The sequence below is a fragment of the Callorhinchus milii genome, unplaced genomic scaffold, assembly GCF_018977255.1.
Source record: "Callorhinchus milii isolate IMCB2004 unplaced genomic scaffold, IMCB_Cmil_1.0 Scaffold7, whole genome shotgun sequence".
NCBI lineage: Eukaryota > Metazoa > Chordata > Chondrichthyes > Chimaeriformes > Callorhinchidae > Callorhinchus > Callorhinchus milii.
In genome coordinates, this window is record NW_024704748.1 from 13,751,238 (window position 1) to 13,774,270 (window position 23,033).

Genomic DNA, 23,033 nt, shown 5'->3' on the forward strand with positions numbered 1-23,033 from the left:
GTCAAGTCACGTTAGTTTACTTATTTTGAGACTTACCACAAGCCAACCACTGCTGGCCACGTCAACGTCAGTAACAGAGCGATGCATTTTCGTCTGCTTGCCATGTTCAGCATAGACTTCTGAGTCTGAAGTATACCCACGATCTAAACTAATTTCGCTGGGGTGATAAGATGCAATCTCACTATCAGATTGTGCACCTTTAATGAAAAATAGCAATATATTATAAACTTGGCAGCATGCTATTATTATTATTATATTATTAACATTGCAGTTGTTTGCTTCAGTGTAGTAGATTATGGGTTCATGCCTCTGATACCCTAGATTTCAATTAGCAAACTTTGCCCTAGCAGGAAAAGTGCTGAGCAAGGTGTTGATGGGGGTAATTAAGAGGGCAATTCACCCTGGAATTATCTTAATTAGCTTCTGGTAGCTGGATCAAGAGTTGCATAAACCCAAGGATTAAGTTGTTTGTCCAACCTGAAGGGAAATCAATGTTTGTCAAAAGAGGTCTTTACAGTGGCGGAGACTATCACCAAGCCAGGGCGAGGTGACCGTAGGTACGGTTGAAGAGGAAGAACTTCAGGCGTGATGTGAAAACGGGGAAGGAGGAAGCAAGACGGATGGATTGAGGGATTGAAGTTTTGGGGTGTCGTGGCTAAAAGCATAGCCACCAATGGTGGAACGGAGGGGACAAGGGACAAGCAGGAGACTGGAGAAGCAAAGCAGAGGCGGTAGATAGTGGAGTGGGGAGCAAATAGGTTGGAGAGGTAGGGAAGTGCCAGGGCATGAAGGGAATTGTAGACACGTGTGAGGATCTTGAAGCCTATCTGTTCTATGACAGGGAACCAGTGAAGCTCAGCAAAGACTGGTGCGATGGGGGTACGGAGTTAAGTGCGGACAGCGGAGTTCAGAATTGATTGGATTTTGTGGAAAGTGGCACTTAAAATAATAATCCTTGCATTTGATATAGCGCTTTTCACATCTTCTAGACATCTTAAAGCGCTTCACAGAATATGTGGTTAAGTGAATTGACTGTACATTTGTGGGCGAAACATGGCAGCCAATTGCGCACAGCAGTGTCCCACAAACAGTTGTGGATTGAAAATGACCAATTTATTTTCTTTTTGCTTTGGAGGGATTATTATTAGGCATGTGGAGTAAGGAAAATTGCCCAAGGTTTTGCCCTGCCTGGAATTGAACCCAGGTGTCTGGCTTGCAAGGCAAGTGCTCTAACCACTGAGCTACAGGACTTCACTTAAGGACACTGGCGAGAAGGGCACGGGAATAATCCCAACATGTAACTTAAATCCACATCCTTCAGACTCAGAGGTGAGAGTGCTTCCAACTGAGACAGACTGAAAATGTTGTCTAATAAGTAAGCAGTAAGATTTCATAATATCCTTCACTTATTTAATGGAATCTTCTCTAGATCCATAAACGGTTAGTAAAATATTGAGTATCTAATTCAAAGTGGGATAACTATGGTTGTATCTACAGCTGAAGTAATTGAGCTAGACCACTAAATGTTCACCTTCTCCCAATGCAGCTTAGACTTGATTTCAAATAAGTTTCCCCAGTGTCCATTTTACTTTAAATGGTGACTCTGCACAGAACATTTTTTCATAAAGTAGAAGGATTGCTTAGAAGTAATTTGTTCTGGAAATTCATCTAACCTGCATCACTGTTATCAACTCCAGTTGTGATCTGTAGAGCTGGGGGTGGTTTGACTCCAGCTCCAATACATTCTAAGAGAGTGAACAAGGTACACCAGTCGTCACTGCAGTGTATATTAGCAGCATTGGTCTTTAACAACTCGTGCAGGCCATATGCAATTTGCCGACTCACTCTTGACAGGACATTTGGTTTCATCATAAGTAAAATTCTCAAGGATAGGAGAACCTAAAAAAAAGCAGATTCTATTTTTGCATACATATCCTTATTCAATCATGGTATTTGATGCTTCCATATTTTTAGACAACAAATGAGGCCCTCCAACTGGCATTGCTATCACTTTGAGTAGCTACAATGAACCCAACCCAATGTGTTTTAAAAAACACATGTACAAAATAAGTTGACTTGCTTCTTTTATACAGAGATTTCAGGAATATCAAATTGAACAATTTGCAGTTTAACAGAATGGAATCGAATAGAAGCACAGAACCAAATGTAAAAGTGATTGTGACTATAAATAGTGACTATATTTTAATGATCAATAAAAAGTATCTAAAAGGAGTAATTAGAAGACAGCACCTAAAATATTTTGTGTTAAAAAATCTAACAGGTCAGATTTGTTGATATTAAACATTCATATTATAGTCTTCTGCTCTTTTAACATTGGTTACATACATACACTCAAAGTTTCAAAACACAACAAATGTATGAGCTAGTATTTTAAAGTTCTACTGAAGATTCACTCAGCCAAGTTAACATTCATTCTCACACAATGTTCAGTGCTTTTGTTTTTCTAGTTTAACTCTACTAAACTGGAATACCTGTGAACTGATTTCTTCCCTGCGTAGCAATCGTATAGCTAGTCGAAGCAGACCTACAACTGCTCGTTCAACAAGGAAGCACTGTTCAGTTGCATGAACACTCAGGTGGTAGAGATGGTCTCGGACAGTCTGCCAGACACATGACACTCGGTCTCTGCAGAAAGGAAGAATAATAAATTTGTTAAGAAGCACCAATGCTACCTTTGCTCTACCGGTTAATTGTATACCTAAATCTTTTTTACCACTTCCACATAATTTTATTCCAGTTTAGTAACTATTCTCAAAAAAGGCATCAGGACAAAAAATTCAACTTTCAGGATAAGTGTTTATATTGTCAAAATGTTTTTGGTTTATCAAAGAGGACATGTGTCTCAAAGTAATTAATCCTAAATAATCGTTGCATTTGATATAGCACTTTTCACATCATCTAGACGTCTCAAAGTGCTTCACTGAATATACTGTAAATTGACTATATATTTGCAGGCGAAACGCAGCAGCCAATTGCGCACAGCAATATCCCACAAACAGTCGTGGGTTGAGTGACCAAATTATTCTTTTTTTTTAAGGATTACTATCCTCAGAAAAGCGATCCTCCAATCGACTAACAACCGGTTTCCTACTTACTGCTAGGTAAACAGAAGAGTGTGGATTTCACCCTGCCGGGAACCAAACCCACTTGCGAGGCGGGTGCTCTAACCACTGAGCTACAGGACTGCAAAGTAATAACTTCTATTCAAAATATTCCCTAAGTATGAAATCATTCAATCACAATAAAATGTTATACATTTAAGAGAATGTTTAGTATCTCCAAAGCTCTCCTCCCGCTTTGCTCATCCACAACAGTAACATCATCAAAAGAAGAGAAACTATCTAATTACTTTCACAAGATTAAGTGTTCTCAGTGAGGTATATTTAATATATGGCTCATGATAAGACTGCTCAGTCTTGTCTCCCTACCGCCAGCAATGTTACGCAATTTGAGATGTGAAAGATGCCATGTAAATATAAATTGCATTATACTATTGATTTTTTATTATAAAAGGGTTACTGACAATTAACTTCAATCCTTGCTGGCACAAAGGTACAGATAAATTGCTTCCATTATGGGATATGGACAACATTGACCTGATTGACAATATTGCCTATATCCTAGCCTGCATTTAGTTTCTGGCTTTATGCTCCTGATGCTTCCAACCTGTTTTCAAGGACTATCCGCAGCAACATTTCCAAGCAGAACGCAGCATCTTCTTCATCATACGTCTCTTCATCCGGTGTCACAGAAATGAGAGCCTGGTGAAATTACAGATTTTAAAAGGAGGGGAAGCAAATCAACCTTAGAAATGTAAGGAATAGTTTAATTCTAAAGTTAGATTATCTTTACATCACCAATATAGTATATACAATTTTGAGAGGTTTAAAGAGTCAAAAATAAGTCAGGTCTCTATATTAAGGGTATCTAATTAGTTTTCATCAAATACAGTATTTTCTATCAATTCCATAAAAATAGAAAATCTTACCCCATTTATTCTGAAATAAACCTCTTTTGTTTAGTGAAACATCATAATAGTTATTAGTTAGCATGCTTTAAAATGTCTGAAGTAATTTGAGTCCGTTTGGAATGATTTCAATATAAGCAATTCAGATCACATCAATTGGCAACCTTCCTTCCTCGCACTCAAGTGTGTACACGTGTTCTCAGTTTCTCAGATGTAACTTACTCGAGAATGTAAAAATATACATTGTTATTTAACAAACCTTCCCAATTTAACAAGCTAATCAGATTCATAACAGACCTTGTTGTATGTTTTGCAAGACAGAAATCAGCAACACACACAACAGAATAAAAAAGAATGATATGTACTCTTTATTGGAACGGAACTGTTTGCCTGCCCTAGAGAAACATCTATGCAGGATTTTGGAGATCAAGAATGCCACAATGAAAAATAAAGGCATTAAGAGAAGTCAAAATGTCTCCAAGCCAACTGTTCCACTTCTAATAAAGAGCCATACATGCAGCTTTAATTTGTCTTTTAGATATTGCAAATCCTTCACTGTCCAGCACCTTGGAATGTCCTCCTGACGTGAAAGGCGATATATAAATGCAATTTTTTTATTGGTTTGTTTATTGACTTGCTGTCATTTCTAGCATTTCCTCCCAGTTTCACGAGGAAGGAAGAGCAAACTTTTAGGATCTGCTGCACTGAAGAGGATAAAGGGAGCCAAGTTAATATTCACAATTGAACTGACTTGATTATTGATGTATACTGGGTTAAAAGGTCTAGTGAGGTTATTTACATTTAAATCTAATAATCTGGAAGCAACCACACTGTTGATGGCCAAGTACAATATTTACTTTCAACTACATACCTTCATTAGCTCTTGCAGAGATTCCAGTTGAAGAAATTTGCTTTCAGTGATCAGCTTCTCTGGATCACATTGCTGGAATTAAAAGGTCAAAAGCAGATAAGTTAACTGTATCATCATCAATATTATCAGTCACCAAGTTTCCTGGGCATTACCATAAATTGTGACAATTAACAACAACAACAACTTGGATTTATATAGCGCCCTCCACGCCGGACGGTGTCTCAGAGCGCTTAACCTGCTAAATATTTCAAACATTTTCCCTTTCTCATTCTTCCTCTACTCTACTGAAGGCACCAATTCTTCCTAGAGTATAGTTTCACAGTCACTGGAAGAACTCTAGTTCCTTACCAAAGTAGCCATTCTTATCTGTGAACCCAGAAAATGAGTGTCAGCAGGCTATTCAACTATTGAGGGCATTGCAGCTGCCAACCAGATATCAATTGGGAGCAGAAAAACTGATTTATTCTTTTCCCTTCCTAGCTCAAGAGAGCCAAGAACAGTTGTAGGATTCAAATGGTAGTTAATTATATTGTAAATGTAGAAACATTGTTTTCCTAGATCTATGGTCTTGTAATGCCAATAAGACCTCATAATAATATGTTTATAGTCATAGATAGCCTACAATTCAGGGACAATATATTTTTTCAAAGCATCCTTCAGATAATTCACCTTAATACATTCCAATGCTGCTTGCTTTGCTTCTTCATTTTCCATAGATGGTCCCCTGAGGCCAGACTGTTCATTGCCACTCAGTGTGAGCCAGCTAACAAAGCTTAAGACTGTAGATTCACCGCTGTATTAAAAAATATATATTATTTCAGATAATTTATTGCACAAGAAAGACTTCATAAAAAAAAGTTTCTCCAGAGGTTTTGACCATTAACAGCACCTTCCAATTGACTTAAAAATAATCAAATGCCTCTAAATTATGCTCATGTACTACCTTCAGTTAAGAAATTTTAATTAGTGATGAGAAATGTTTAACAACTTAAAAAAATGGAAAGTACACTGGTCAACAACAATATTTGTATAACTCCTTTAATGTGAGGTCATGTAGGGATTTGTACACGAGGACAGGCTGCTGAATTCAAGCTGCTGAGAGCTGGATTAGGATGGGGGTGATCGGCTCCCAAAGCCTGGTGGGGGAGAGGGCATACTTATAATGAACGTTTCTCTGCTTGAAATTTATTCAAAAACGTCTGACTGTAATAATTTCTATCAAAGTGAATGTGTAAAATGGAACAAATTCCCATAGTGATATATACTTAAATAAAATTGCTATTTGATTTGACCCATAAAATTTCAAAGCTGGTATAACTGCACTTTGCGACTCTCTGATCCCTCTGCGTCTGGGAATTGTTCCAAGGAAAGCAGTGCTCTCCTAAATTATGTTGAATGCTGGTTAATTTTTCGAGTTATTAAAGATTTTGGAATGTCTCTAATAATTTTAAAAACCTTAAGGGCAATTCATTCCATCACTCAAAAACCTTTCAATTTCAACTTTCATCTTTTGCAAAATTCTTTGGGATCGGATGAAGTAAGACCAAAGTCATATTGCGTGTCAATTTCATTCTGAATCTACCTCCAAGATATCCTTCCACCAGACATACTCTAAATAGAATCACTCTCAGCTCAGGAGCAGTTACACTCCACTATTGCAATTAATTTCCCTTTGTAGAAGCAAAAGCAACAATTTATGGAAAGCACAATTACTGACAAGTTCAGATACTTTCTACAAAAAAGTTCAGAATTGGCAAGGTAGAAGCAATCTATTTGAAGTATAGTTATGTATTTTGCTGTACAATAGTAGTGGCCTATAGTTTACTAATAATAATACTACATTTAGAAGTCAACTGATAAGTGAAACTAATAATTAAAAAAATATGCTATGAAGTAATCTTTCTTAAACTGATTATATAAAATCATAAGATCCTGTGAACATAGAAATAAAAAAAATGCTTCATGAATGTTGCAATGATATCCAGCAAGACTACCAACTGGGATTGAACGTATTCATTTGGTTTGGATTATAGCTAGAACTATAGTGATACATAACAAGAACAAATCAGCTAAGCAATTAGAATTGTTAGTAGGAAAAAATCATCTTAACTTAGGTGTGTACTTATGCAGCCTGACTGGTTTCAGATGGCCAGTCTACATTCACCAAGGTTAATAAACAAGTAAACACATACCATAAGGAAACATGACCTTCTATCCACTTTGAAGCTGCTGTAGCTCATATTAGGTCAGGGAAAAATCCAGAGTCACATTCAACAACCTTTCACTGGCTTCAAAGCGTGTTCCCCCCATTCCCCACCCCAGAATTACATTTTATTTAATAAAATTTGACACCTCTGTAAAGATCCTTTCTTTTCTTGACCAAAACTAAGAAATTAGGTGTAAAAATTATGTAATAACTCCGGAAACAAAAAATATTAAAATGTTCTTGAATATATTCTAAAAAATGAGACTCTTCAGTACTTTCTCTCAAATTTACAGCATCAATAACTTAGCAGCTGGACCAATAGAAAAGTGTGGCTGCACTATCCCCACAGAACCCACCACAAACACCCTCATGCGCTACAAACCCGCTATAAATGTAGTTTCTGGCCCGCGGGCCAACGGGCTGTTTACCTGATGTCACTGTGGGGGGGAGGGGGGGGGGCAACACAAGCAGCAAATGGATTTCACTCGGAGGCTCCACTGTTGTGATTGTCTGTGTATGTGAGAGTATGTATGATTGTCTGTATATATGTCTCTCTATATGCATTTGTGTGTCTCTGTGCGTGTGTCTGTGTCTCCCTGTTTGTGAGCGTCTGTGTCTCCCTCTCCTCTGCGTGTTTGTTGGTGTGCATGCGTGTCTCTGTGTGAGTGCTCGTCTTTCTCTGAGTATGTGTCTCTGTGTTTCTGAGTGTGTGTCCCTCTCATCATCTGTGTATGTCTCTCTCTGTCACTCTCTGTGTCTGTCTGTGAGAGAGTGTTTGTGTGTGTCTGAGTTGTGTCTCTCTCTCTTGGTCTGTGTGCGGGGCCTTGAGAGATCCTGTAGCCTCATTGGTGTTCCCCCCTCCCCACCAAAAAAAAAGCCACACAGATTTTGTTAAAGAAGACTTTCATTTTTTTTTGCAACAATCTAATGTGTGTTATTTTCTCATATTTAGTTTTTATCAATAAAGTGAAAAAATGTAGTTTGACAGTAAAATATACCTCAATAACAGCAATCAACTCCCCGCCGGTTTCTGCAAAATTTGCCAAAGTCCCCCGCAATTCTCCACAAAATTTGCAAATCTCACTGCAATTTTTAGCAAATATTTTCACACTTTTCTATTGTCCTAGCTTATCAATTACATCTGCATAATCACTGGAGAAAAGACATCATTGCTACTAATCTGAACATAGTCACTCCACTTTGCAAAATATCCAGTGAAGTGCCTTGAGATGTCCTTCTAATATAACATTCACCAGCATTACATCTAGAAATATTAATCATATCTTCCTGCTGCTGATCTCAGTAATCTGGTTGTAATAAATTCCTTAATGAAACTATTATGTAAAGTCAAAAGTGCCCATACTGATAATGATCCTTGAATTTGATATAGTGCCTTATCACTTAACCAAACAATTCAAAACACTTAATAGGATTTACTGTAGATTGTAGTGACTCTGTATTTGTAGGTGAATGTGTAGTTCATTCACTAGAATGTAATGCACAGAATCAGGTATAGATTCAGGTAGTGAACATAAAATGTAGCAATTTACAGCGATGAATCACTGTTTTAAATGAATATGAATTGATGAGGCTTGGAGTAAAATACCCTGAAGGTACAGTTTAAATATTCTCTGAAAAAATACAATGTGCATTCGTTTTTATTTCCTTCCTACCGGTTTGAAGGAGTTTCTTCACGCTGGAGAGAGATTTTCCCATTGGGTTCCACAAAGTCTTCTACCTGAATGTGCAAGAAATTGCTTAATTAGCAAAATGAAATTCAAAATCAGTCAGTCTCATCTTTCTGAAAAATATATTTCAAGGGCATAACTTAAAATGATATTGAAAAAATCTGTCAAATATCAACATAATTGAACAATTATTTAACATCAAACGCAATATCCATCACTAACAAAGGGAGGTCATTAAATATTGAAGCATTAAACAGAAGTATTCAAAGCTAGACCAAAATGTCAAGAAGAATTTGATATCCAAGATCTGTTAATTTAAGCAGTTCCAAGAATAAATGCTGAGAAAAAAAATATTAGAAGCATTGAATTTCAAATCATTCCATATGAATGCTATGTATACACATCCACTATTGTCCTGTTCTTTTAAATTTTTTCTTTGCTTGGCCTGGAAAGAGATTATGATAAACTGATTGATGAAGATATTGACATATAAAATGAAAAGGCTTCAACTCAGCTGACTGCTGAGTAACAAATATTAAATAATTCTTGAATAATTCAACAACTGCTAATACCTCCACATTAGTAGCATGCTTATTCTTATGAACGAGATCAAATGCTTCATCAATTTACCTACCTCCCCACCACCCAGACCCACTTTACTTTTATTCACCCACAAAATATACAATCAATTCACTTTACAGTATATTCTATGAAGCTCTCTGAGATGTCTTGATGTATGATAATGGTCTATATCAAACACAATTATTATTATTCAAAATCTATATAAGTTTGGGTCAATAAAGAAGTTGAAAACTCAAGTCACTTAATAATGCACATGACATTTGCTAACTTGCAATATTACAAACTTCAAACATGAACAAGCACTGTTGATATGCTTGTTGCTAATTTTAAAATACGGTAGTACTTCCACTGTACGAGCCACATTTTCAAAGCACGTACAATCTTTACAAGTTAGAGCATTTTAGTTCTGTAAATTGAACAGCAGGTGGCAATGTTAAGCTAGTCTAACCAAGGGAAGATGTCAGAACCATTTTCTAAGTTTCTGTAGTATCCTTCATTATTCAGCCTGAATACTCTCTAACGTAGTGTGAAAGTGGGATGGCGGGAGTGGGGAGAAGAGAGGACAGTGGAGTAAAATATGATAATTATGTTTTGCTCATCTTCTCCAACACAAAGGCGGTCAGGCCTCCAGCCTTTCTGTCCCCACTCTATGAAATTCCATCCCTGAATCCCTTCGCCTCGCTTCTTCCCTTAACTCTTTCAAAGACCATTTCAAGACCTTTCTCTTTTACTGCATCTTCAATGATAAGAACGTAAGAAATAGGAGGGAAGAGAATTCCATAAATTCACTACCCTCTGAGTGAAGAAATGTTTTCTCAACTCAGTTCTAAAGGGCTGACCTTCAATCTTGAGACTATGAACCCTAGTTTTAGATTCTCCAACCAGGGGAAACAGTCTCACACTATCTATCGATAATAATAATAATATAATAATCCTTGCATTTGATATAGCGCTTTTCATGTCGGGAGGACGTCCCAAAGTGCTTCACAGAACACACTGCAAAGTGAATTGACTGTATATTTGTGGGCGAACGCGGCAGCCAATTGCGCACAGCAGTGTCTCACAAACAGTCATGGATTGAAAATGACCAATTTATTATTGTTTTTGTTTTGGAGGGATTATTATTAGGCGTGTGGAGTAAGGAAACTTGCCCAAGGGTTCGCCCTGCCTGGAATTGAACTCGGGTCTCTCGCTTGCAAAGCGAGTGCTCTAACCACTGAGCTACAGGACTCCACGATCTTCCAACCCTATCCCCCTTGGCTCCAACCGCTCTCGAAATCAACCCCAGCTTGGGTACAAGCGCTCAACTGTCCAGCGCCTTGGGACATTCCTCCCAACGGGAAGTATAAATGTAATTTGTTATTGCTTTTTTTACCTTAAAAAAAGCTCACCAGTTTTATCTGAAGATTCAGAAAGCAGAAACGTTTTAAGCACTTCTAATTGGGGCACGATGCAGGAAGAAAGTTACACTTTAAAGTGGTAAAATATTTTAACAAAATGCCTTCTGGCTAAAGGGGCTATATCAAATGAAAGGACTGTTATTATTTTATAGTGAAATTCCTTTCTTGCAATGATGCAATTATTACCAGTAGCTGAATTTAACCTGAGCCTGAAATCAAACAATGTATTAATTCAGAGATTTGAATAGCTATATTTCGCTGAAGATTACTTGTGAGGATATTGTCTAGTTCTAATTATGTATTTAAATAGCAATTTGACATAGGAAGCGTCAGCAATTGAAACCATTTATAGCCAATTAAGCAGCCTCGCATCTTTTAAAACAAAGTATGTTGATGTATCTCCTGTGTCATTATGTTTGAGATGGGTATCTAACACCGATTTCAGAAGATTGATAAAACTGTTTCGATGAACAGTGAAACATTCAACCATTGTTGCTTAATCTTTGGCAATTTAATCACTTTGGTGTCTGGATATCAAAATTGGAATATGATTCTTGTGATTCAATTGTGTTTCATATCCATATTTGAAATACTCCAATTCAGTTACAATTCAGTTAGAAATGCTTACCTCCACCATGGCTTTTGGTAAAAGCTCAGCACGGAAGAGCTGCAACATTGCATCCATAATGTTCTTCCACCCCTCTCTAAGAATGTCACCATGACGATGAGCCAAGTTAAACACAGTTTTGGCTGCGAGTTGAGCTTTCGCATTGCTACCAAAAACATTAGGAAGGTTCTCCACTGACTACATAAAAAGACATCATATTAAAAAGTGAAAAAAAATTACATTGAAATCAACTCAGTCATGTATTCATTTCACAGCACCTCACTCCCACATATTTTCTGATAATGTCTGAAATCACATTCATGACAAAATATGTAAATGTTCCATGCAATCTTCCATTTTCAGTATGAAGGGTTTATTTCTAAACAATTCCAGCTGTTCATTACATAATCAATTTGCCATATCTCTCTCATTTCACAAGAGACAGGGTCAGGACTGAGATTTTATTGTTTTGAAAGACTCATTTGTTCACTTTCTAGCATATCCCTTTCCCCAGCAACTGCAAGACTTTACCGAAAAAACATCCCAAGCACCTCATATGATATTTTACCAACCAAATGTCAAATCACACTAAAAATCCATAATTACTTGGTCAATGAGCTTTGGCAATTGGATTAAACGTTAAACACAATGCAATCTCCAGAAAAAATAGATAAGTTACCATTGTATACAATGTCCTAACATTTTTAAACCTTGTTTCAACCTCAAAATGTGCAAGGATTACAAGCCACTTACCTCACTACTAAGAGCTGTAAACTTGCACAGAGAAATGATAAGGTTGTCAAACACATCACTAAGTCCATAATGAGCTGAGATCATTGCACATTTCCTGAATACAGAAGGCAAGAAAGAATGAGCTATCATTAGATAATATAATTAATACACAGCAATGATTTGATCAAACCTTTATAAGTTGTAATATTCTGAATGGCCAAACTTCATTTGTCAGCTTTATGGAAGACATTGGCCTCGCAAGCGAGAGGACCTGAGTTCGATTCCCAGGCAGGGTGAAACGCTGGATGATTAGAGTCGGGCTTTTCGAGGCAGAAGGACAAAACCAGTATTCCATTTAAATTTATAATAAATTTAAAATATGCACTTAATATTTAATGGAACAAGCATATAACTTGATGACACCCCAAAGCCTTAAACTAAGTCGGAGTAGTAATACATAAAATCCTGGCACTTACAGTTTGAGCAGGGGAACGAGTTACATGACCCTCCACAGTACAACTCTCCTGCCTGCTCAAACCCCTAGTGTTTTTATCCCCTTGTCCTCTCACACCCACAAAATACACATTCTTACAGATGATGAGTTTTCATGCAAAACATCCTGTAACTGAGACAGTGCAAGCCAGTTCACATTCCTCCAAATTGAGACAGTGAGACAGTTCCTGCTACCTGTGGGTTGTACATGACTGAAACAATACCACAATACCATGCAACATTCTAACACACTCCCATTCAAACGAGTATTCAATCAAATTTGCAGGTTCTTTGGTCATAACATCACCACTCCCCCCCTCAAGTCGCCCTAACATTCAATCTATTTTTCTCCATCTTCAACCTAAATTGTATACTGTAGAAGTATATGACATACATTCACCACCAATAAAACAAAATCAGATCTGTACGTGCAAAGTTGCATACGTGCACTCAAGTTTGTGAGAATCACGATGTTGGAGTCATTCTATTCTAGCAATTTTGTGTGCAACTGCGTTCAATGCATACTATTTTTTATACAGGCATCTTGCACTCTATACATGGAGCTAATTGCAAGCAGACAATTAGAATATTACTGTACTAATTTTTGATGCAGATGAATATTTTATTGTTCATTGTTTTTACCTGAAACCTGAAATTGCCTTCTGAATTATACTTTCATCTAAGCTCTTGTCAAATACATATGAAAGTGCAGCTATCGTGGGTCCCCACGTCATGGTGAACAGGTCATGATCATAGGTTCCAGAGGGTACATGTAGGAAAATGCCTTCTGGCGAGCTCCCACGATTCTGAAGAACATTCCACAGATAGTTCTCCTTCACAAAACCAGTTTGCTCCTCTGGCATCACAATCTCATCATTTCTTGAAAGAAAAAAAATTAAAACCAGTTTAGAGATTGGCATTGGGACAGTTGAAGAGTTATCAAAGCAATACTTTTCCTTGAAAATAAAGAAATGCAGTTTCAATCCCTGAGGAAATACCCATTTTCTAAGTTTTATGGAAGTCTATTTCCTCACTTTTTTGAATAGAAATTAATTATAAATCATTTATCTCAAAGAGCACAACACCTTGGGAACAATTATTTAAAAACATATCTACAGTTTAAGTTATTAATGAAAAAAAATAACCGAAATAAGAAAAAGTTCAATGTCACAATATCCTTCCCCTTTACATGGAAAATTTTAAGGTGATGCATTGGTGAATAGGGCATAATGATCAGATTGAATCATCATTCCTTCCATATTCAATAATAAGCAAAACATACAAAGTAATTCTTGGGTAATCTTTTTTCTAAAAAAAATGATTCTTGTTCAAAGGAATATAAAAATAAAGGCAGTTTTGTTCAGCTTTCAGAGTTAACTATAAAATAATTGCAAAGCTTTATAACGTGATCTTTAGAAAACATCACAAATTGAGGCGAGAGAGGCAGGGCAGGGCAATGCGTTGTTTGCTTTTCATACTAATGCAAAACACACCAGTTTGATTATAAAATTACTGCAGCTTAAAATATTTAAATTGATTTACTAGAGTACAGAACCAAAATAAGAAAAGGCCAGAAAATATGGAATACCAAATAAAATACTACAACAGTTCAAATAACTCACCAAAAAAAATCAATAAAGAGCTAACTTGTTAAAAGTACACCCAGAAAGCTTGATGGGTTTACATTCAATCATGTTGAGCTTGTTATACTAACTTGCCCTTAATTTAATTGCTAACCTTGACACCCTCTTTTCCCATCATCATGATTGTCCAAAAGGCTTCTTATTCAACATTTAATTATTAGTAGCTCACAAGCAATTGAGAAATACAAATACAAATTACTTTCTTTATATCATCCCTGAAATTAAGTTTTGCAAAATGCGTTTTTCAATTTAGAGTATTCAATTTAACATTTTCCAAACTTCGCTGTGTTAACACCAACCTATGTAAAAAAATTGTGAGAAGTCAAAAAATATAAAAATGTTCCCATGAGTCAACTATCTCTTGACATTAATCTATGTAGGTGGTACAGATGAAAGATTTAATACTGTGTGCAAAAGCAAGGTAGCTTTCAAGAATTATGAATTGCATGTGTTCCAGATTGAAACCATCTGAGACTAAAATATGAACATCCTGCATCTCAGGCAGTTTGAGCTCCTCGTCTTTGAAGCAACCAATCCCCAGCATTACAGTAAATTAAATCAAGAATATTTTCCCATATTTTCTTAAATCTTTGGCAAGGTCTCTTTTGCATAAAACTTCACATGAATTTAGAAACATAAAAAATATCAAAATACAAGTAATTGCTGCAAAGTGAAATAATTCTCTTGAAAGGAAGAGTAAGAATGAAAATAGTTTACATTAATCTGATTGGATTGTATTAATTGCCTTAATACTGCTAGTTCCATGTTTAAATCCACATTATAACCACCCAGACCTTTCCATGAGGAACATATGAACTAGAACAACAGCCATCAACTAAATATAGCTTGTTTCCTGTGTATTCATACACAAGTGGCCGTCTCTTTTTATTTTATTAACTCTAGCGATTTGCTCTTGAAGTAAATTCAGTAAATACCTTACATTTTTGGCACAGGTCAACGGTGGGTTTCAGTTCTGCCAGCTACAATTATACTATCTACAAGATATGCTTTCACCTTTACTGTTTGTGAAATGGCATTTATAGTAAAAATAAATCATGTGCCAATGCAAAAAGCAATCCCATTCCTGATCACAGTCCAATTGCTGCAGCTTGACTCATACTAAGGCTGCAAACAAAGTGGAATTATAGCCAGAAATGATTTACTGACTTCAGCAGAAAATTGGGTTCAAAATCTTTGGTATAAAAATCCCTCCAAAAAAACAAAACAATAATAAATTGGTCATTTTCAATCCATGACTGTTTGTGGGAAATTGCTGTGCCCAATTGGCTGAAGCGTTCGCCCACAAATATACAGTCAATTCACTTTACAGTATATTCTGTGAAGCGCTTTGGGACATCTAGAAGACGTGAAAAGCGCTATATCAAATGCAAGGATTATTATTATCTTTACATGATCCATTATAAAAAAACATTCAAATATATTTGGCTACCAACAAAAGCAACCAAAACATTTAAATTTTAATATCAGGATGGCAAAGAACCTAAAGCAGTTTTGAACAAAACAGTCAATAGTCTATACAGAGTGAATAAAGAGAAACATTTCTTACCTGTATTTTGCTCAGTCTTGTATTTTGTTGAAACAAACATTGTGAGGTAGTTAATAGGAATGAAGGTTTAAATTAAGCAAACTTACTTGATTGCATTATAGAGGTCTTCCAACATGTCTTGGTCAAATTCTTTGGAGCCATTGACTCCTTTTAGGTTCTTTTTGAACTCCTGTGTGTGAAGAAAGACAGTTAAGGGAACAAATTTTATCAAAATATATTGATAATTCAGAAGATATCTGGATAGCTAATATTTTACACACACATACACAAGTTGTTTATGAATCCTTCAAAATAAGGTGAAAAGTCATGACAAAAGAGTGTGTCAGTCCCTTTTGTTAATAAAAATAATGTGTTGTGACTATTTTATACAAGTCAAGAGATAAAAGTAAACAATTTAAAAAATTAATCAGAACATCTTTAGATACGAAAATCTTTTTTTCATATAATAATTTAATATTACACAAACTTGCAAGAACCTTTAATAATAACTAAACCTAAAGCACTCAAGATGACCATCAAAGGATTATTATTATTATCAATTTGTAATCTTAAAGTACCTGGATGTGGAACAAGGTATAGTGTTATCTGAGAATAGAATTTAAAGCAACTGCCTCGAATATTAAATTCATATAAACTGGATTTAGATAATAAAAGGTCTTGTTGATATGATGCTCAAAGATTTTTAAAAAACAGATTAAATCAGAATGAGAACTTCACTGCTTTGAGACATTTTATTCTCACTTTTCAAGCATTCTGAATGGACAGTGACCTTTCTGATAACATCTACCTACAGTATTTCACTTCACCTTTTCACAAAGCAATTGTAATATGATGCTGATGACCTCTCTCCAACCTCCTGCTGCCAGTTAATTAGTGACTGCCAATGTTTTTTTTACCCTTCCTGTTTATCTAGTAACTGACAGTCCTAGTTAGGCCACTCTAAATACACATTACACATCCAATTCTAAAGCTCTGACAGCCAGACAGAACTAGTTATTTTAAAGTAGTATCTGCTGCAGTTATGAACTTTTCTTGCATGAGAAACAAGACATATGTGCCATTGATGAAGGCAGATACGATTGTTTTTTCTTTTTAATGCAGCTACCAAATTCAAGGGAACTTTTGTTAAAGCTCAACCAACTGAATCCAATGTCACATCAGACAAAGCAAAGTACTAAACATGGCTGACTGCAGTCATCAGGTCGCCAATGACTTCATTTCCTGCGTATTGTGTGTATGTGCCCTATGCTAAGGAAGCGCTAATTATGTTTATTCCTGCACCCAATGTGCAAAGCAATACTGCGAATGTCATTTCTTTGCAGTCTTTCCTTCACGGGTGATGTTCATGGTGCTTTCTAATAATTCAGTAAGTTATTAAATCTTGGAAGATCTTTCAACCACAATGCCCCACCATTATACCCCCAAATAACAAGAACCTAAATATCAGTTTATCTTTTAAAAACCTTGGTTGATTCTGCCTCTGCCTCCATATTTTTACAATGTTCCATGTGAAGAAATGCTTTTTGACCTCAGGTCTAATTGTCTTAGTTACGATTGTAAGACTGTGCTCTCTTGTCTAACGTGTACGTACATAGTCTGATGACTTTGTGAAGTCCTGTAGCTCAGTGGTTAGAGCACTCGCTTTGCAAGTGAGAGATCTGAGTTCAATTCCAGGTAGGGCAAAACCTTGGGCAAGTTTCCTTACTCCACACAGAGCCTAATAATAATCACTCCAAAACCAAAAATAATAAATTGGTCATTTTCAATCTACGACTGTTTGTGGGACATTGCTGTGCGCAATTGGCTGTGGCGTTCGCCCACAAATATACAGTCAATTCACTTTAGTGTGTTCTGTGAAGCACTTTGGGACGTCCTCCGGACGTGAAAAGCGCTATATCAAATGCAAGGATTATTATTATTATTACTAGTAAATGAAATTCAACAGAAAGCAGTTCGAAATGAATAAATACAAAGTGCCTCACAGACAACGTAAGAACAAGAAACACATGTATTTCATGGAAGGCACTATCATGTCTGTGCTGATGGGACCATGGAAACATCATTTGTGTTTTGCAGCTGCTTGGGATTGAGCATTGTAGAGGACTGTTCAATTGCCTTTGGGATCAAGGACATTTTTTACAGATTGTAACATCCTTGGATATTTTAAACTGTTGCTATTTACCTCCCTCAGATGATTAAATAAATTGTTTTGAGCCTGTGACATTTCACTTGTGCGTGATAAGCTGGAAGAAAAGGGTTTGATGGGCCAAATAAATGGCTTTTGATAGTTTCATACACTTGTGTAACAATATTTATTCCGCTATGAGGGAAGTAAAACACACGAGTAAAGAATACATACCAATATATACCCAACTCTACATACCTCCAGTGTCATTGGCACGTTTTGCTTGCGGACATTGTGATTGTGCTGATCTGTGTTCAGCATTATTACCGCATAGGCAAGAGCAAAGCAGGCATCATTGTTGACAAATGGTGAACCGTTAATTTTCTATAAAAAAAGAAAATTCAGAAAATTCCCATTTTAAAAAAAATGTTAATAATTACTTCCAGCTTTTGCAAATCCTGTGAGTACATATTTTAAATCCTAGTCAGAACACAAAATATGAGTAATTAATTTACCATACATTGAAAAAAAAGTGGCTTGTGACATTAAATGGCTAAAGGGGAGAGTTAGTGCCTCCTTGTTTTAATGATTCCCTCTGCATTGAGAGAATAAAACAGTTTACCTGCAGCAAGAAATCCTCACTATAAAATGAGGAAAGAAACTAAACTCATTCCAACATGTTTTTGCAACTGCTTGTTATAGCTCCTTCAGCACTGGTTAATATCAGAACTGCAAACTACTTAATCTTGCACCCTGCAATGATGAATCCTTTAAGGAATTTGACAGCTATCAAAATAAATTTTCCATCAGAGAACATTTCCCAAAATAAAAATTCCTATAAACTAATGGTCAATCATATAGTAGAATCAGACACATGTCTGTAACCATAGAACATCACTCAATATATTCTCAGAATAAATTAGGAAAAAGTAACACACACACTGGGCACAGAATTTCCTGGGAATTGACCTGCTAATCATTTCTCTGTAAACTTGTTGTAATGAGGTCATAACCAATAATCCTCTTGTATGTACACCATTAACCAAGTACATGGAGGCACCAACAGCTGTTGATGGCTCAATAATTCACTAAAACAAAATAAAAATGCTTGGGGAAGAACCATATACTGTACATTATATAATTAATAGATAAAGAGCAATATTCCACAGTAAAGATAAAGACAATAATGCAATGTTGGATTTAGGTGACTTATAAATTATCACCGTCATATGAACCTATAAATACCTCCTTTTCTCTAGTCTTGCTTTCTCCCCCACTCCCTCTACATTTTGGAGCAAATAGAAAAAACTGCAACTCTCCAGTTTAAATAGCAAGGCATAGCTGACACACTAATAATCCTTGCATTTTGATATAGCGCTTTTCACGTCTTCTAGACGTCTCAAAGCGCTTCACAGAATATACTGTAAAGTGAATTGACTGTATATTTGTGGGCAAAACGCGGCAGCCAATTGCGCACAGCAATGTCCCACAAACAGTTGTAGATTGAAAATGACCAATTTATTATTGTGTTGTTTTTTGGAGGGATTATTATCAGGCGGGTGGAGTAAGGAAACTTGCCCAAGGTTTCGCCCTGTGCCTGGAATTAAACTCAGGTCTCTCGCTTGCAAAGCGAGTGCTCTAACCACCTATAAATCTAAAAACTTCATCAGCCAGACCCCTTAAAAACCTGTATCCAGAAATACTAACCAAATTGTTCAAGTCTTAATATCTGAAATGTATGTTCTCCAAGTCAGAGAAGTACATTAATGGAGGCAAACTGAATGAGGCCATCCACAATGTTCCACAATACTCACTGCTTAAATCATTATCTTCCAGCCCACACAACCAAACTTTCAGAATACTCATACTTTATTTTAAAAAGTAACACTTGACTTGTCAATAACTTTAACATTCTCACCAGTATTTAAGCAGATCGCAGCATGAGAACTCAGCTCTACCCAAGCACAGAACGATTTAGAACATGGCAGTGTAACTCAGTGCTGCTGATCTCTAAAGCAGGCACCAACGTCAAACCTTCAATGTATTAGTAATGTAGACAATAACAGTAACATGAATGTATTCCCCTCCTTTTCAAAGAAGTACAAAGCAACCAGTTGTTAGCTGAAAAAAATCACTAAAATGAGATACCAACAGGTTTTGAATGGAAATTATCTGCAGCGATTCTGGAAGGAATGCAAGCACTGAAACAGATAAGTATACAATAGTGTTGGCAATCCACAGAAGTGACTACCAGCACAATTTTCTCCACATTATAAATGTCCAGTGTTTACGACTCTTAATTTACAGTGTACATACGTGCCAGTGATCTGTAAAGACTTCCAGCAATCTGTGAATGACAGGAGCTTCACCAGGAAGTCTGAAGGCTTCTAGATACGAGCGTAATGCTTCATCGACTCTCAATCCTTGGAAAGTAAAAGTCCTAGTGTTTAAACATCAACAGTAATCAGTAACTGTCAGCCTCCTCAAAAGCAACATCAGAATACTGTTTCAGGTCATGAGTCTTCACTATGAAAAGAATATAATCCGAATGCAGGTAATTAGGCAGTTATGTACGAATCAGAATGTCTTTCTCTTGTATAAATATTTTAAAATATCTGAAGTTTGAAACAAACAATTATGTTAGGTCAGAGAACATTGTATCATTTTTAATTCTGTTTTAATTTTAAATATCCACCAACATTATATCTTCATTAGGTGGAAATCTGATGCAAGTGCTTTAGAATACAGAAGAAAAAATATCTATAGTTCACTTGGAGAGAAAATTCCTCTCTTTGTACATAACCTGGTACTTGCCCCTTCTTCTGCATTTCCGCTTATGTACACGATACAGAGCAGCAGCATACATTCTGGAGTGGTTAATTGAGTCTAACTGAATTCTCTGAATCTGTACAAAAGCAAGAATTCCTCACGAAAAATAAACTGCACTTTTTCAAATGATGTACATTTTTCCCCATATCTAGAGGGAGTATTTTGAACAGAAATTGTTCATTTTAAACTTTTGTTCATTTTAAACTGCAGAAGAAGGGATAAGTACCAGGTCATGTCTAAAGAGAGGAATTTTCTCTCCAAGTGAAGTATAGATATTTTTTCTTCCCCTTTAAGAACAAGTAATTCATGTATGCAGTAAAACATGTATTGGATTGATAAGGAAAAAAATAAGCAGTCACATCTGCATCTTGTTACGACCTCAACAATAGACCTTACAATTAAAAAGATATTGCACGGACTAATATTGTCAATATTAAATACTTCCGCCTCTGAACAATATTAAAATCATTGCTAAGGTACTGCACATAACTCAGACTGGAATTTCAGCCACAAGATAGGTAGAGTTATCCCATTTTTCCCTTGCATTTCAGCACCAATAGATATCCACTATTTCAGATCTCCTTGCACATCAATCAGCTACTCCAGCAATGTCAATTATTGGCATGTCTGAAAACAGCTTCAAAGAGAATCAACATATTGACATACAGGCTGGCCTGGGTGTTGATTGGGATGCACTGCAGCCAGAAAATGTCAGTGTCAGCTGGGAACCATGAGTTGCTTGGAAACCACTGCTCACTAAGTAAAGTTTTCCAGGCCTTTGTCCAAATAACATTGTATGAACATCTTACAAGCAACAGACAGCTAAGTGAAAGGAATTATTAGCATTTAGGATATGTTTTATCAGAATTGAATAGCTTTACTTCTATCTGTATATAATTAAATTTTACAAATGAAGCTAAATTCAAAATACATTGGAAAACAAACATAATCTATGAGGCACCAATCTGGAAGAAACTTCAGCTGTCTATAACTGTGGAGCTCAGCTTCTCCATACACCCTTGCCATGCACACTCATTGTACAGTTATGGTTCTTATGTTCAATAACTTACATGCATTCGAATTAATGTAAGAACTGAAAAAAATGAAAACTGTTAACTTAGCAACTCACTGTATGAGGGAATTAAGATGTGAAGCATGAGCATTAATCACTTCAATCAATGACATATGAGTCAGTACAATTATGACGGACATATGATTGCTCAAATCAGGAGTAAGAAAGATCAGTTTACATAATCAATGAGTTAAATATTCAGAGGAAGTAAAAAGACTGAATGGCCCTTTATCGATCTCTGAAACACTCCCCTTCTAGGGTCTCAAAAGAAATAACCTCGTTCCACCTCATTTCTCATGTCCTGTAGCATGCAGTGTAAGCACAGAAAATTCTCGTTTCCTAGATGACCAAAGGTGGCCCACCTAAATCTGGAATTTCAGTTGTAGTTAGCATAACACTGATTGTTCAATTTTGAGGTTGTATAAACTTGTTCATATTCACCATTGATTCAGAAAATAAGGTTATAAACAAGTTTGCATACCCAACAAAACTGTCCAGGAGTTCAATATTTTTACGATCACTGACAAACTCTCCAATCATTTTTTTGTCCAGTCGTGGGTTTTCTCTGAGCCACTGAGCTACTTCGTTATTATCCATTGGGGAAGCAAGCAGGCCTTTCTCCTGAAGAAACTGAATGCCTTTTTTTGGTTTCTGATTGAACTGTTCCGTTCCTGCAATAAGCAACTGAAGAAAAAGAAAAATCATTATTTTCCCCCATTTTCAAACATTTTAAAATTCATTAAAGTTCGAATGAGATGCTCTCAGGTATTAAAACATGAGATTGCGCTTTTTTACGTGACCAACAAAACCCTGCACAGCTTCTCTGTTTAGATGTCAGCTTGGTTCGGTTCGTAACTTTTTCTCCTCTCAGAAGGTTGTAGGTTCAAGACCCACATTTGGACTTTGAGCTCAGTCTAGGTTGACAATTAAATGCAATACTTTCTAGAGGTGTTGTCTTTGAAATGAGACATTAAACCAAAGTCTTGTTTCTTGTTTGCCTGTTCAAGTGGACGTTGATCAAGATCCCATGGCACTATTAGAAAAGAAGAAAGTTTTTCCCAGTGTCCTAACCAACAAATCCCCAGAAAAAATTAGTCATTCACTTGATGGTTGGTGGTTGGTTGTGGAAAATTGGCTGCTGCGTTCATCTACAAATACACAATCACTATACTTCACAGTAAAATCTTGAGTGGTGCTTTGAGGCATTTCAAAAACAAGATAAGGAGTTATC

General features: G+C 36.3%; 1 protein-coding gene across 1 annotated transcript in view; it reads right to left on the minus strand.

Annotated features, from left to right (window-relative positions):
* Window positions 1–23,033, minus strand: part of gbf1 (golgi brefeldin A resistant guanine nucleotide exchange factor 1) — a 113,353-nt gene that overhangs the window by 11,903 nt on the left and 78,417 nt on the right. The window contains exons 18-31 of the mRNA XM_042337122.1: window positions 22,284–22,486; window positions 20,218–20,341; window positions 18,160–18,285; window positions 15,863–15,945; window positions 13,209–13,445; window positions 12,096–12,189; window positions 11,364–11,540; window positions 8,739–8,803; window positions 5,529–5,652; window positions 4,860–4,931; window positions 3,688–3,782; window positions 2,493–2,646; window positions 1,674–1,899; window positions 37–197 (exon numbers count right to left, since the gene is read on the minus strand). Coding sequence (XP_042193056.1) covers window positions 37–197; window positions 1,674–1,899; window positions 2,493–2,646; window positions 3,688–3,782; window positions 4,860–4,931; window positions 5,529–5,652; window positions 8,739–8,803; window positions 11,364–11,540; window positions 12,096–12,189; window positions 13,209–13,445; window positions 15,863–15,945; window positions 18,160–18,285; window positions 20,218–20,341; window positions 22,284–22,486 — 1,941 coding nt within the window. The remainder of the gene's footprint in view (window positions 1–36; window positions 198–1,673; window positions 1,900–2,492; window positions 2,647–3,687; window positions 3,783–4,859; window positions 4,932–5,528; window positions 5,653–8,738; window positions 8,804–11,363; window positions 11,541–12,095; window positions 12,190–13,208; window positions 13,446–15,862; window positions 15,946–18,159; window positions 18,286–20,217; window positions 20,342–22,283; window positions 22,487–23,033) is intronic.